Below are 14,262 nucleotides of genomic sequence, written 5' to 3' on the forward strand. Positions count from 1 at the left end.
AATCGGGCGCGCAACGAAACCGGGTGGAGTAAGTTACCGCCCGATCGAGTGGATGTCGCCCGACCCGATCGGGCGGCTGCCCGGTAAACGCGGAAACACGTTTTCTGACGGGAATATAAATATGTTATTTATATTCTAGGTTTTAGACTACGAAAAACACTCTATTCTCTCTGTAATCTGTTCTCTTCTCATAATAAAATATTCTCCCTCTCTCTGCCGTGGATGTAGCCAAATTGGTAAACCACGTAAATCTGTTACATATTTTTATTGTTTTTGCATTCATAATTTGTTTGTCTTTCATGTTCGTTATAACATAGTGAAAAATAGCACATACCCTCTCAAAACCCACAAATCCATTCGTAACATCTACAACGATGTTCTTGTTCTAGTTCTAGTTCTAGTATTGTCTCTTAATTTCTCTATTGGAATCCTTAAAGTTAGTGGAACAAAAGTTACAAAAGCTCGTTCACTTGTTCTTAAAGCAAGGAAAGAGCAAAAGTAATTTTCTAGTTTGTATCTATAACAGTTATATAAAAAAAATTGTCCATTATAGTGATGAAGTAAATGATCCTTGTTCAAATAATATTTATTGTCACATATTATATCATTTAATTATTAATAAACTCCTAAAAATAGTCAATTCTAGTAATGAAGTTTGGTTAATATCAAAGAATTAAGTTTTCTTTCAACTATGTGGGACTTCAACATATTTTTCGATGGTGGTAATCTGCAAATTCAAGTTTTAGTTATTAGTTTAATTTGTTTTCATTATTAATAATCTTCATTTTTATATCTTCAAAAGAGTTTTTTACTCAATTGTTAGGTTCCGTTTCTAGAGAGAATTTGGTTTCTATGTCTCTTTTTGCGAAAATTCAGAGTTGATATTAACATCTTCAAAAGTTGCAATTATTGATTGTTTATTGTTATAATTTTTGCAACCGATGTTGGAGTCTCGTATGCAGTCTATTGGTCAAATAAAAATAGACATATTATGCCATATAACCATATGTTGTATGTTTTCTTCCCAAATAACCTTCAAGTTTGCACCTCTATCTTAGATAACACTTAATTTATAAAACGTCATTAAACATAACACCATTTAAGATAACTTTTGCAGGAGAAATAATCCTATTTAAATACACTCGAATGGCGTATTTTCTTTTGAATTTTCCATTTGCATAATCTTGCTTTACGTGGAACATAAATTTTGGAATTGAGTTGAAGGATAAAAAAGCCTTATACGTTTGATAAAATTTTTAATAGGTCATATGAGGTACAAGTGTATTTCAATGGTATTTTTTACCTTAGTAGATTAGCTCGTCAAGTTGCTAGTGCTATGACAGTATACAAGTTGAAGGTTCCTTCAAAAAGGGGTGCAAATTAATGTGGGGGTAATTTTGAGAGTAACGCGTAAAACATATGTACTTTGTCATATATAAACTCACTATGATATTTCTTTTTCCACATGACTCTCGTATAGAAAGCTATGCTATTCAGCACTCAATTACAGAGTACTTTTATTATTAGTTTCAATGAAATTTGTTAAAGCAAAGAGTAATTATATAGGACCAAGTTGAATATTGTTGATTTTTAATGCATATTATAGACGTTATATGGTTTTAAATTGATAACATTTATTTTTACACTCCACAAAATAAATGTTATTATCGCATTTCAATGATAACCAAAGTGAACTCATTTTGTTTTTTGTTTGAAAGGAACTCATTTTGTTGTTGATTATGCTTGATGAGAAGAAATAATTACAAAATTTGAAATGTTTTGACATGGTCAAAAGAAATATCAACAAATAACTGAGAAAACAAAATCAGAACTAAATAGAAACGTGAAAATTTTGGGGGTACGAGTGATGCGAAGACACAAGAATGTTCATCACAACTTGCACAGCATCAACAGCGTCTCGGACAATGTCAATCCTTGAAACATGAAATCCACCGACATAATTTCAGATGTTAACAGCAATACCCTGTCACGTTTCAGACATCAGACAGATGAGCGAACTCAAACTGGAAACACAGTTTCTTAATCTACAAGCAAAAATATCCAAACATGTGGCCATACACAAACTAACTTCAAGATATAGCTCAAAGCTCAATAGAGATTTGAAGATCCAAATATGACAGTGATTTTAAAGAAGGGTGTGCAGAGAGAAGGAAAAAGAGCTACCTGAGGAAGCATGGCACTAACTGGATGTTCCCAAACTTGCTGACAAGAATCTATGATCTTCGATATTGAAAATATATAAACTGAAGTAGTATCTAAACAAATCGGTTAAGGACCAAAGCATACCACTTAAATCCAGCTGATGTTTCATATACTCCTTCATCATTGTAGTATTATTTAACATCATTTACTATGAGTTCTCTCAATAACGTATAAGTTTGTTTGGTAGGCGGTAACATATATGCAATGTATTCTAATGTAATTTTGTAAAAAGAACCCCGTGATACTGTCCATGCCTCCATGGTGATTAAACTTCAGTATCGATCAGTGTTTTCTTCATAAACTTGCAATACCAATCGACACCACCTTGCAAGGAGGCAATGGAGAAACATAAAATAGATAGTCATGAGTGGACTAGCATTACCAAGGGCATTGGCACGGGACTTCTCTTACAAAACTACCCTAAATTCTTGTCATTACCACCTATCAAATAAGCCAAAAATGTTAAGTCAGTATGAAGCATATTGCACCGGTTACTAACTCAGACATACCAGCTCTAAGAGCTAACCCCTGATCCCAACATTATATAATGCGAAGAATCGACCTCAATAATCCCCACTATGTCCACTATGTTATAATAATTTCAACTATATATCAAAATTAATCTCAATTGTGCAAGGTGCCTTTCCAGACTGATCAGGTATCTTAAAGAAACCAATTTGGTAGGTATTTTGAGTTACATAGCACGTTGTTTCAGCACGTTATTTCAGCAGCTTTTTCTTTCCTCCCATATATCTTCTTCCCGCTCCTCCTTCCCATTCCTCCTTCCCTGTTTCTGGAAGTTTCACTCCCCCTTACTCTCCCCTGGTTGTTGGTGCCATTTATCATATAAATACTTCCCTCTCCCCTTCCACACCAGAATCCTTCTTGGTTGGTGCGGTGTTTTACTGACAATAATGTCAGGCCACTTTGGCGTCGGATGGAGGCATAGTTCTAGCTTCGGGTTATATTTGGGCCAGGTCGCTTTGTTTTGGGTCTGTTCACATCAGTTCGATAAACACTTTTCATGCCCTAAAGCCTTTGGGTTTACACTGACCCAACGGGTTAAGGGAACTCAAGATGCCATTTATATATCTTTTTTAGTACAGTATGGAGTATATAAGATAAAAACAATATAGATCAGAGCAGGATGACTGGGTGTGATGGTGCCGGGGGGAGGGGGAGAGGATAGCTGCTGTGGTGGAAAGGATAACCAGTTGATCAGGTTGCACTTAACTTGAGATCATTTTGGAAAGACACCTTGAATAGTTTGGATTTTCTGAGATAGCCCATCATTAAAAGTGGAACTGCCACGATTGTTGGGGATTTTTCCTAAAACAAAAAACCAAGCATGGAAATTATCTTTATACTGAGAAGTTGCAATGTTCTTCCTAGATAAACTACAGCATACAGCATGTTGTTATCCCCTCCGTGTACCAAAGGCAGAAATTTCAAGTCCCTTGAATCTTAATAACATTAACTTGAGATATAATACGTTTTTTTTTTCCCTTTTCCTGTACAGTATAACAGCATAAATATAAGTAGATAAGTGTGCAGAATGCAGAAGTTTCTTCCTTCTGTTTAATGAGGCAAATAGCCCAGCACCAATATAGCATAAAAAAAGAAATTGAAGAGCATAATGGAAGCAAGAAAGGAAATGGACAATATAAATTCCCTAAAAGTGTTGGAAATAGAGAAACATCATTTAAGTAACCTCATGGCTAGGTCGCATCATATATAATAAAAGGATACAAATGTATCAAGAAGTGAACAACCCCCTGCATCCACCAGCCATGGCAGGTTTGGCATTATCTTTGACCAATCCAGGCTATTAACCAATATGCTGCATGAGAAATGTTTCAGATGAAGTCATGCATAGTTATAAGAAAATACGATTGTCCCCTATAGACCATCCCACAGAAACAAGTATACAAACTGTTATATACTGAAATCTCAATACTTAATAGTCAATACTCAAGAAAAGTAGATATGCCAAAAGAAAAAAGGAACACTTGTGCATCAAAATCTTCTGATAGTTAAACAGTAATATAAACAAATTAAGCTTTGTTTTAGCAATACCTGGCTACATATGTTGCATTCCCTAGCAAAGCAAAAATGAACATAAGTGGATTGAGTCCCTGTACCACACAGCCAACAAAGGCTCAAAATTGGTTCTCAGTTTATCTGTGCCAGTACGTAAATAAGCTCAGATTTGTTTACTCACCTCAACATTGCCCCTTCTAAACTGCAAGTTTAAGTAAGAATAATATCAGTAGGTGCTGTATATTCATTTTCCAAAAGTAAGCGACTTTGAAGATAATTGTAACTTGATTGGGGCATCAGGATTAAGTAGTACAATAAAAAAAAAAAAAAAAAAGTTTCCCAATCACATGGTGAAGAATAGATTGATGACTTTCTCTCTTTCCATATTGTAGGCCTCGCATATTTCAAGCAAAAGATGCTTGCTTTAGGATAGAAGTGTAGAGACTAGAGACCTCTTAATAGAATTATCAGGAACATGTACTTGACTAATTTTAATAATGAAATTTTGTCATAGTAATGAACATCGAAAGCAAATAATAAAAAAAAGCAACTTACATTTAAGCAAATTTGTGGAAGCCGCCCACCCATGTAGATAGCTGCCATAGCCCAACCCATATATGAACCTATGCCCCCACCAACATCTGAGGTGATCCTTTGCACTCCATGGACCTGAAAGTTCATCAGCATCCAAGTCAGCACCTAATTTAATGTTTATCCCTCCTCCAGGCCACTGAAGTTGTCAAAAACATTTATTTTGCTAGCTGTCCCCCTATGGTCTTTCGCTTTTCACCTTATCAATAAATTACAGTAGATACCGACAAGTGCGAATAAGTTTAGATAAGGTCTCCCAAGTTCAAATTACAAATTTGAAATAAATTAAGGTAAGTCAAGGAAGTTCTAAGAATTCAGATAAAGGCCAAAAGTTCAGATAATGGAAAGTAAGGTGAATAGAAAGAATGTCCATATTTGTCAATTCCTGCTTTCTAAGAGTATTTGGGGGACCCTAATGAAGGGGATTTTTTAGTCTAAAAAGCAGAGCTAAATACAGAAATACTTATTTTCTCATATATCCAAGGTTGAATTTCTACAGTGGGAGAGGGGCATAAAGTATCACCTTTCTGAATCCTTCTGTTGCTCACTACTACAATACTACCACTAATGGCATTAGCATTCTTAGACCAAGACAAAATCCGAAAAAAAATATTTCTTCATATTTAAGCGAGGCTGGCCCAGTTTATCTGCCAAACATTGCCTCTAAGGCCTTTTGAGGACATATTTGACATGCAAAACGGAGATAGCTGGCTCTTGCAGCAAGAGATAACGAGAGAGGCAAATAAAGACTTGGATTATGAACTATTCATTGATAAATATGTGTTTATACAGCTTATACTGATTAATAAAGATGCCAATCTATCAATGAACGTTAACACTCCAGAAAAATTACAAAATTCAGAAACAAGATACTAATAGAAGTATACTGTCTGAAATCTGACCTGCAAAAGCTTTCTGTTTAATACTTCAGCACCCAAATTCAGCCTACTGTCTCTTGTACGACGACATATATTTAGAGTCCCTATGATGAAAGTCGTAGCAGGCACCTGAAATGTAAAAAGTTGTCATACCATGCCCTCCAAGAGAATCACTAACTCTTAACTTAAACAAGAATGCATCTTGAAGCTCACAATACAAAGAAGGTTTTTCGTTTTTGGCAGGTGTGCCGGCCTAGTTGGTAAGGATCCACCAAGCAAAGGCTCTTCAACAGAATCCTCAGCATCTACTCTGGCAGGATCTCTCCATAGAGGTAAAAAAGATCTCCTTGTTGGAGTATGACTCGTAGATAAATATCTAGCTGACCTGGTTAGGAAACATAAATAAACTATCATCATAAATAGACTTCAGAAAAGAGTTTTTGACTGATACATAAAGATCTCGCATAAGATGAAATCACATAATAGAAGAAATGTTCATCACAAATACATTTCTGAAAAGAGTATTCGGCAACCATACATTTTGCACGTCCATATAATTAATATGAATTGCAAGAATAATGTACACTAACTAGATCCAAGCAGCAAGTGAGGAACTAGAGATATACGAGCTTATGAGTCAAAAGGTCAAGAACAATCAAAGACCTGAGCTTTTAGAATTCGGATGGTCAAAGGCAGTAGAAATAAGAGAGCACAGAAATTCTTCAAAAGTAGATGAATACATTACTTGTAAAAAGAATCTTGTTCAGCAGACTGACTACGTGGAAAGGCTGGAAGTGGAATAGGTGAACTCATAGCAGTATCACTCTGAAAAACACTGGAACTTTGTCTGTTTCCACAGCTCCCATTGATGAGTTTTTCAACATCATCAGAATTTTCATGTACACTATACTCTCCTGCCACTTCTGTCTGATTAGGCTTTGCAACCTACACATCAGGCAAAGCATTAAATCTTTATTATTATTTTAAGGCTGAGCGGAAGGCAGGTTACATTGAGAAAATGACAAAAAATGGGAGATGACAAAATTACAATTGCCAAGAGAGATTAGGAAACATAACCCATATACAATTGTATTTAATACATACCAACTTAAAATTAAGCGCACACTACACCTACAGACTCAGCGTAAATTTCAACATAGGTCAAGGTGTGTGCAACGTTACAAAAATCTCAATTCAAGCCTCTACATCATATGAGATGGTGCAAAATGCCTACCACCTAAGTTCCTACATATGCTACTTGTGGCTACAGTTTGTTTATCATTTTATTAGTAGGCCCTTTAATATAGGAAACCGCGAAGAGGCAGGATATAAGCTCCAGACACATTATTTCTCTTCTTATTGGACACTCACAGACAAATGTTTGGAATCAAGAGAGGAAATATTTTAAAGTGAGTACAGCGAGGTTCATCTTCCTTGAACCACAGGTTCATTCCTTTCCAACTGCAAGTTCAGTCTTTAAGGTAAATTTTTAGGTTCCACTTTCTTGAACTAAAGGTTTAATAAACTGTTAGTCATTGTTTTGCACTCAGGGTTCCTATATTTTGTTGTGCTCAACGTTATTGAAATTTGATGCAGGGGACTTTCGAAATGCTTTGCCAAGAGCAATTGTGACATTTTTAAAGTCCTACAAGTTTCAACTTCCAAATTAGTGTTTTAAGGGGTACTTTGTACATGACATGGGTGTTTCAAACATTGTGTTCTTCAAGAATGTCCAAATATAGGTAGTTTACATTTTCAGTACTTCATGTGGTAAACTGAATGATTACAAAAGTCAAATTGATGGTGTGACAATCACGGCCAGAGATATTCTCTACTTTTATAAGTCCCAAGCAGCAGTACTGGCTCTTCTATGGCCAATCCACCAGAATCATTCACCAGGAAACACAGATTTTGAAGTTGAATTCTAAAAGGCCGAAAGAGAACCCAACCCCGCAATATCTTCAAGACCATCAGGAAAGATCAATTTGAGGTAATAATCTTTTGGTAGTATGTTTCTATATAAAAGAATTGACCCCTTTATTACAACACATCCATACAATGAAAATCCTTTGGCTACCCCTAATCAGCCCCCTCACGCACGGGCACCCTACAAACACATAAGACCCCGAAATTCCTTAGGCATCAAGCGTGATAATTTGTAATACCATATAAAGTTGTATACCATTTGACACTAAACAATTTCATAAGTATGTTCATAAGTATGTTCAAACTAGAAGACTTAAATTGATTACTTTCTAAGCGTCATGGATAAAAATTGGTAACACCATATAAACGGAATGAAAAAAAAAAAACCAACCTTGTCAAATTGTCTGTTAATTTTCAGTCGATGATATATCTGACCATAATATACAGACTGCAATGTAAGAGTCAAGGTAGTCACTGTGTACAACTGCAAAAGGATAAGATTGTGAGTTAAGCCCAAAGACAATATAGAGAGACATAATAAACTCCACCCACAGGCAGCATTCTTACCAAGGCTGTATAAAATTGTGTAGGAAGCTGCACAACGAAAAGTTAATTATTAGTCAACTAACTTCCCTTAACAGCAAGATCAGGAGCTCACATAAGAGAAGTATAAATCATCAAACCAATTAGACAAGAAGCAATGATAGCTGGATTAGATCAATGCCGCAACATACACCAAGTAAAGGTAGCATTGTAAAGCAAGATAACAGCAGTACCTTACAAAGAGCTAAGAAACAGGATATCAAACCCCTCCTATCAACAGAGACAGCCATACACGAAAGGAGAAAGAGTCTTGCATTGTACATTAGCAACTATTAAGTAATACCTTTATTTGCGATTGAGCCCACAGGAAGAAGGGTAGGAATCAAAGGTAAAAGATGTCCATGGAAAGGCGAATCTCTCAAACAAATAAAATGGAATTTTCTTTTGGGGTAAGATAATGGAAATTTCTATGAATATACAGAGATAAAGAGCTTCAAAAAGGTCCTTTAAAAAAATTAGGATCTCTAAGAATACCAGAAATATAGTGGACTAGTGGTCGACATGGGAAGCATCACTTCGCATGAAGTTGTAAATCCTAGGGAGTCGCCGGTAATTGTTTGGGTAAATAAACGAAGTATAACCTCTTCCAATGAAAGGAAGAACTTCCTATGGAGTTGTAATTCACACTGTTTTTCGGACAAACAACATCGGATATTTCAAATTTCTGGGAAATTTAGCATCGTGTGTTAATTATATGTCAATCAAAGAGCCATATAGTCATATGGAATTTGGAATTGGCTATCCACATCAGTGTGAGCTTGAACTTGTAAGTAAAGTTCTAACTCTCATCATCATAGATCAAAAAATACCATCAAGCAAAGTGACAAGGTCTGGCTTCAAACTGATTGCTGCTCAGAGTCAAGAGTCAATAGTGTAAACTTGTCAACTCAAGGAAGAAGGGTGTGGTGCATGACATGAACCATGCACAATTTATTAAATGGTGGGTACATTTAAAACCAGGATAAGAAGGAAATGATAAAGCGTAGAAAAACTAGATACTTCGATCCTTATAGTGCAAATAATCAGGCAATAAAGTACATAAGATAATTTCTCTAAGAATGAGCAGAGGGGAGATCAGAAGAATAGTTTGTGAGCTGGTCAAGGATTTATCAGAAAGTTTACACTTGCACAATTATGGGTACACTTACATAGTTAGTCGAAAATTTATGAGTTGGAAGAAGACTAATCCAAGCCTCAAACATATTAAAGTCAGAACTGGTGCCCATTCGAACCGTTTTGGCTATATAGAATTGTTTTTGCATACTTTTAGGAGAGAATGTAACACAGAGATGCAGGGTTTCTGGCAGTAAATTGCAGTCCTAAATCATATTATAGTTATAAATGCAAAGGCCAAAAACTCATAAGCACGGAGCTGCATAGTAACTCGTATCAAGAAAGTGCATGAAACGGCAGCACTAGGCCAAGAATGTGACCTGTTCTGTCCTGCATTTATATAACTATAGACCCTCCCACCAGGATCCCATTTACTCTAATCTCCCTCCTCCTCCCCACCCCCAGGCTTCATTTCTTGCCACATCCAACACCTTTCCCACCCCTTTTACACCACAATATCACCATCACCCACCATCATATTTAATGATTACTGAATGACTGATTGTGAAGGCTGACTTTGATTATAAATTAGAGTTAGGGGTGGTCTATAGTGATCTTAGTTCAGTGTGTTTTCAAGAATTTCAATGCCATTTAAGGGTAATTTATGTTCAAAATTATTTCCTTTACCTTCGGTATAAAAATTCATGATGAAAACCACAAATCACTAATAGGTTACTTTTTCTCAGTCCAAATACTTGTGTTCTTAGAACCATCAGTTTGCATTTGTGCCTGTCAAATTGCTTTCACTTTAACTTGCACTGCGAAGACCCTCACATAATGTTCAACGTATTCAGATCAATAAATTCTAAAGGAAATAGGAAAAGTGGACAGTAATTTTAAGAGCTTCAAAGTAAAAGACCTTTGATATAGAAAGAATAGGTCTGGAAAGAAAGAGAAGAGGTCAAGTTTTAAGTGTCATATACTGCAAAAACAAATCCAATAGAGTTCACGTTTAGAGGTTATTATTTTGGAATACAAAAAAAATGGAAAAGTCAAGTTTGGAATAATTGAAACTATGAAACTACACCCACAGGTGGGCAGTTGTTTAGAACAAGAATTTGGCATCCTATATTCATCTTAGAATAATCCAAACTATGGCTGTTCTTCCTCTCTCTTGTGCCCTCTCCTTGCTAGTGAACTAGAACTTGACACATTATTATTTGTCCTAATCAGCTGTTTTAGATCACTGGAACATCTTGAAAAAGCATCCCCCAGATTTAGGGTTCTTTTGGAGTAATTTATTAAGATTATAAAAAGAAGACTGCCCATAGTTGGATATACCCATGAACTTTAAAATGAAATCTGATTTGAGAAATACTTGATCTAAACCGAACTTCAGAGCCAAGTTGGTTTAGTGATTCATATAGACAAGGCCTGTAATTGTACATAGGTACACAAGCATTAAATTTTGTTGGCATCATCTAAGATAATGAAAAAAAATAAAAGAGAGAAAGATAGATCGAGATGGGAAGAGATCCAAACAAAAGAAATAGACTCGTTACCGCGATGTTTGGTTCAACCAAGAAAGGGATCAGATTACAAGACTTTTAGAGGTTTGCATAAGCGATATAGCCTTTTCATTCTCTAGAGGGAAGTGAAAAAAAAAACAAAAGTTTTCAAATGATACTAAACCAGAACCAGTAAGAAAACAGGATTTTCCATTCTTCAGCCTCACAAAAGGTAATGGCTAACAGTGAAAAGAAAGCTACATCTTTCTTCAGTCCAGGCATAGAGTTACGACTTGAGAAACAGCAGCCAATGATCAGCAAGACGTAGAAACATTTAGTTCATTGTGAGCAAAGATCATAGAGGACTTTGAATAAAGGAGGAATATAGCATGCCAAAGGAAGAAACAGAATAACTAGCAATGAAATAAGTGAAGGACTCACAGTGGCTGGTTCAAACAAGCAACCAAACAAGTTGAAAAAGTCCCTGCAAATAAAAATTAACATGAAATAAAGTAGTTCAGAGAGCACGCAAACAGCAGAAGAATGACCAAATAACGTATCTGGATAAGACCACAAGATATTACATTCCAGATCTATGGAAATAATGGGTTTTTAGTCCTTCTTCCTAATAATTCTTGGACACAGCTATTGCATCCCAAATTCTAGCCATATCTCAGTTAGCCAGATGATATATTGAGCAGCTTCTAAAAAATATTATGAGTTGTTTGGATGACTAATTGGATCAATGGAGTTTATTTCATTGATTGTACATGTAAATGTTCTTCTGGACATTAAACATAATAATGCCACAATCTATATTCCATATTAGTTTTTTTTATAAAAAGAGCAAGCAAACTTAAGCTGAACTTATGCAATTGAAACAGTCCTATTTCTATCTTCTCCAAAATTGCTTAAGATCCATCAATTATACCCACATTTAAACACGCGTAAGAACTAACATTAATCTTCCTACTTGCTCTCACTAATTGTTCACTGATACCTTGAATAGTAGGCAACTTAGGCATTAGGTTAACATTAAACTTGGCACTTCAAAATGGTGCCAAGACTTAATCTTAACATAAATACCTCATTTCCACAAAGACCTCCCCTCTTCTGTTTTCAGCCATTCCACAAAGTTCTTATCTACTTTGCTTTATTCTATATTTGGCAAACGTTTTTCTATCTTTTCCCCTCCCTCACCCCACCACATAGATCCACTCACGGCCTGTTTGGTAGTTGGTTATAAATGGTGGTAATGGGAATGAATTTGAGTGTAAATTTGTGAAGAATATCATTGTACATTCTCATGGTAATGCTAATTTATCTTAAAGTGTCCACGTTCTTTCTTGAATTTTTATTCCCATCCAATACCACCTTGTAGGTGGTAATGAGTGGTAATGAAAATTGCTTCCCCGGCCCTTGGAGACAAAACACAAGTTTAGGGGTGAGATTGCTTGTACATGGAGATTGTAAGGGTGCTTCCCTAATAAAATTACACTTAAGATTCATTCCCATTACCGCAATTTATTAACGACTACCAAACAGGCCGTCAGTGCATTAAACAACACTCATGCTTCTAAACAACTTTTACTGTGCAAAAGTCACGTAAAGAACCCCACTTTCCACTAACTCTCTTCTTCCTTTACCTACATTAATGCAAAGGTTTTTCTGGAATTAAGGAAGTAACACCCCCCCCCCCTCAACCCTAATGATTAGAAAAGAGAGAGCCGCATACCACCAAACTACCCCTCTCTTGTCAAAAGATAGTTTGGTCACTTTTCTCTTCTAGCACACAATCCAGGAAGTTCATAAAAGTATATATATTCATCAAACTGCACTTTAGTTCCACTACTCGTACACTAAGTATTACTATAGAGGAAAGCGACAAAAGTTAGTCCCACCCACCACATGCATAAATAAAAGCTATGAGCTGGGAAGATAATCAGACTGACGCAATCAAAACAAAAAAGTGCACTATAAAGGTAAAACTTTCTTCCCTTCATATTGAACAGATTATCTTCATATTAGAATAAAATACGAATGGCAGCCAAGAAAATTTTAAAATTCATCTCCATTAAACAACATTGGTAATATATCATTATTTTACAACTTTAAGGGTACATAATATGCATATGTTTATATTGTGCACATCAAGTCTTGGATCGACCAGTTTCAAAACCGATTATATAAGACACAAGCTAACTATAACATTGAAAACTCAGTATATCATATAAGCATTCACTATGCAATAGGTAATTATATCATCCAAAGGGCTTGTTGTTAGGCTTTTAGCTTTCTGCTGTCAACCTACTGTGAAGGTATTTGTTTGCTTTAAGCCATGAAACTAACCATATAAAGTATAGTATTTGGTAAAATACTTGTTGGCAAAATTTTAATGGGTAAATTATATGCAAAAAATAATAGCTTTTGACAAAAACTACTCAAAACTAATAATCTTAGTTTTTGACAAAAGCTGGAAGTTATCTCCAAAACATACGTGACTCATATGGATAAAAAACATCCAAGATACAAGGATGGTACTTCAATAAAAATAATCCTCAACTATGGAGGCGGTGAGAAGAAAAAGAAAAAGTAAAAGAGAAAAAAAAGTACCCGATTATCCAAGTAAGCAAGAAAGCAAAGGAGAGGCCTTCAGGAGATTTAGTTTTATAGTTGGTAAGAATTTGAGGGATTTCGGCGACGCCCCAACAGATGACGCTAATCAAACCCAAATATAAGGAAGCGGCCTCTTTGTTGGTGCATAAGCAATACCCGAGGTAGTCGCGCGCCCATGCTGCGCAATGCACTGGGCACCCTGAATGCGCCATTGATACTTCTATAGTTCTATTAGATAATAGTAGATACTCGATAGATATTATCACAGGAAATAACGTGAGGCCTGAGGGAGAGAACTCGGTGGTGTATTTATACTTACGAAGTTCAGAGTTGAGAGTTGAGAGTTGAGAGTTGAGAGTTGAGAGTTGAGAGTGAAGAAGTAGAATTTGGTTTGATTTGGGTTTTGAGGAAGTACTAAATACTATTAATATGCATCCTAGTATTCAGAGACCAGAGTACAGGTGGGGTTCGGAGAATATTGCTTAAGGTGGAATTATTGACATCACTGATGTACTGGCGGAGGTAAGTAACTAATTTCCTATAAATCAGGAGGGCCGTCGCTAGTGGCGGATTTAGGATTTGATCCATCTAAGTTCGGAGTAGTTCTAAAAATAGATTGAGATAAATTGATTAAAGCTGCAAATTTACCATCGATCAAAAATTAGGAAGTTGACCCATAAAATTATATGTACTTTTAACTATCAAGACATATCATGCATACTACTCACTTCGTTTATATTAGTTTAGTTACTTTTCTAGACACAACATTTTAGAAGAAATAGGTATATGGGTCATAGAAGCGAAGAGAAAATATTAACTTTTTG

General features: G+C 35.7%; 1 protein-coding gene across 2 annotated transcripts; it reads right to left on the reverse strand.

Annotated features, from left to right (window-relative positions):
- Nucleotides 1–1,747: 1,747 nt before the first annotated feature.
- LOC104893776 (hypothetical protein) lies at nt 1,748–13,912 on the reverse strand. Of its 2 annotated transcripts, none has more exons than XM_010679915.4 (13): nt 13,436–13,912; nt 11,264–11,306; nt 8,226–8,252; nt 8,050–8,142; nt 6,478–6,677; nt 5,946–6,117; nt 5,757–5,861; nt 4,819–4,932; nt 4,445–4,465; nt 4,300–4,358; nt 3,973–4,063; nt 2,185–2,276; nt 1,748–1,984 (listed from the first exon to the last, which is right to left on the reverse strand). In XM_010679915.4, the coding sequence occupies exons 1-12, from the start codon at nt 13,648–13,650 to the stop codon at nt 2,235–2,237; spliced, it is 1,182 nt and encodes a 393-aa protein (XP_010678217.1). In that variant the 5' UTR covers nt 13,651–13,912; the 3' UTR covers nt 1,748–1,984; nt 2,185–2,234. The 2 variants fall into 2 exon arrangements, with proteins under 2 accessions (XP_010678217.1, XP_010678218.1); XM_010679916.4 differs by lacking the exon at nt 13,436–13,912 and adding an exon at nt 11,407–11,967.
- Nucleotides 13,913–14,262: the final 350 nt, after the last annotated feature.

The sequence above is a fragment of the Beta vulgaris genome, chromosome 5, assembly GCF_026745355.1.
Source record: "Beta vulgaris subsp. vulgaris cultivar EL10 chromosome 5, EL10.2, whole genome shotgun sequence".
NCBI classification, from domain to species: Eukaryota; Viridiplantae; Streptophyta; class Magnoliopsida; order Caryophyllales; family Amaranthaceae; genus Beta; species Beta vulgaris.

Coding starts and splice junctions, on each gene's coding strand:
- LOC104893776 (XM_010679915.4), bottom strand. CDS start 13,650: ATGGCGCATTCAGGGTGCCCAGTGCATTGCGCAGCATGGGCGCGCGAC. Junction 8,253..11,263: donor GCTTGTTTGAACCAGCCACT/GTGAGTCCTTCA, acceptor TTCGTTGTGCAG/CTTCCTACACAATTTTATAC. Junction 2,277..3,972: donor GTTCACTTCTTGATACATTT/GTATCCTTTTAT, acceptor CGATTTGTTTAG/ATACTACTTCAGTTTATATA.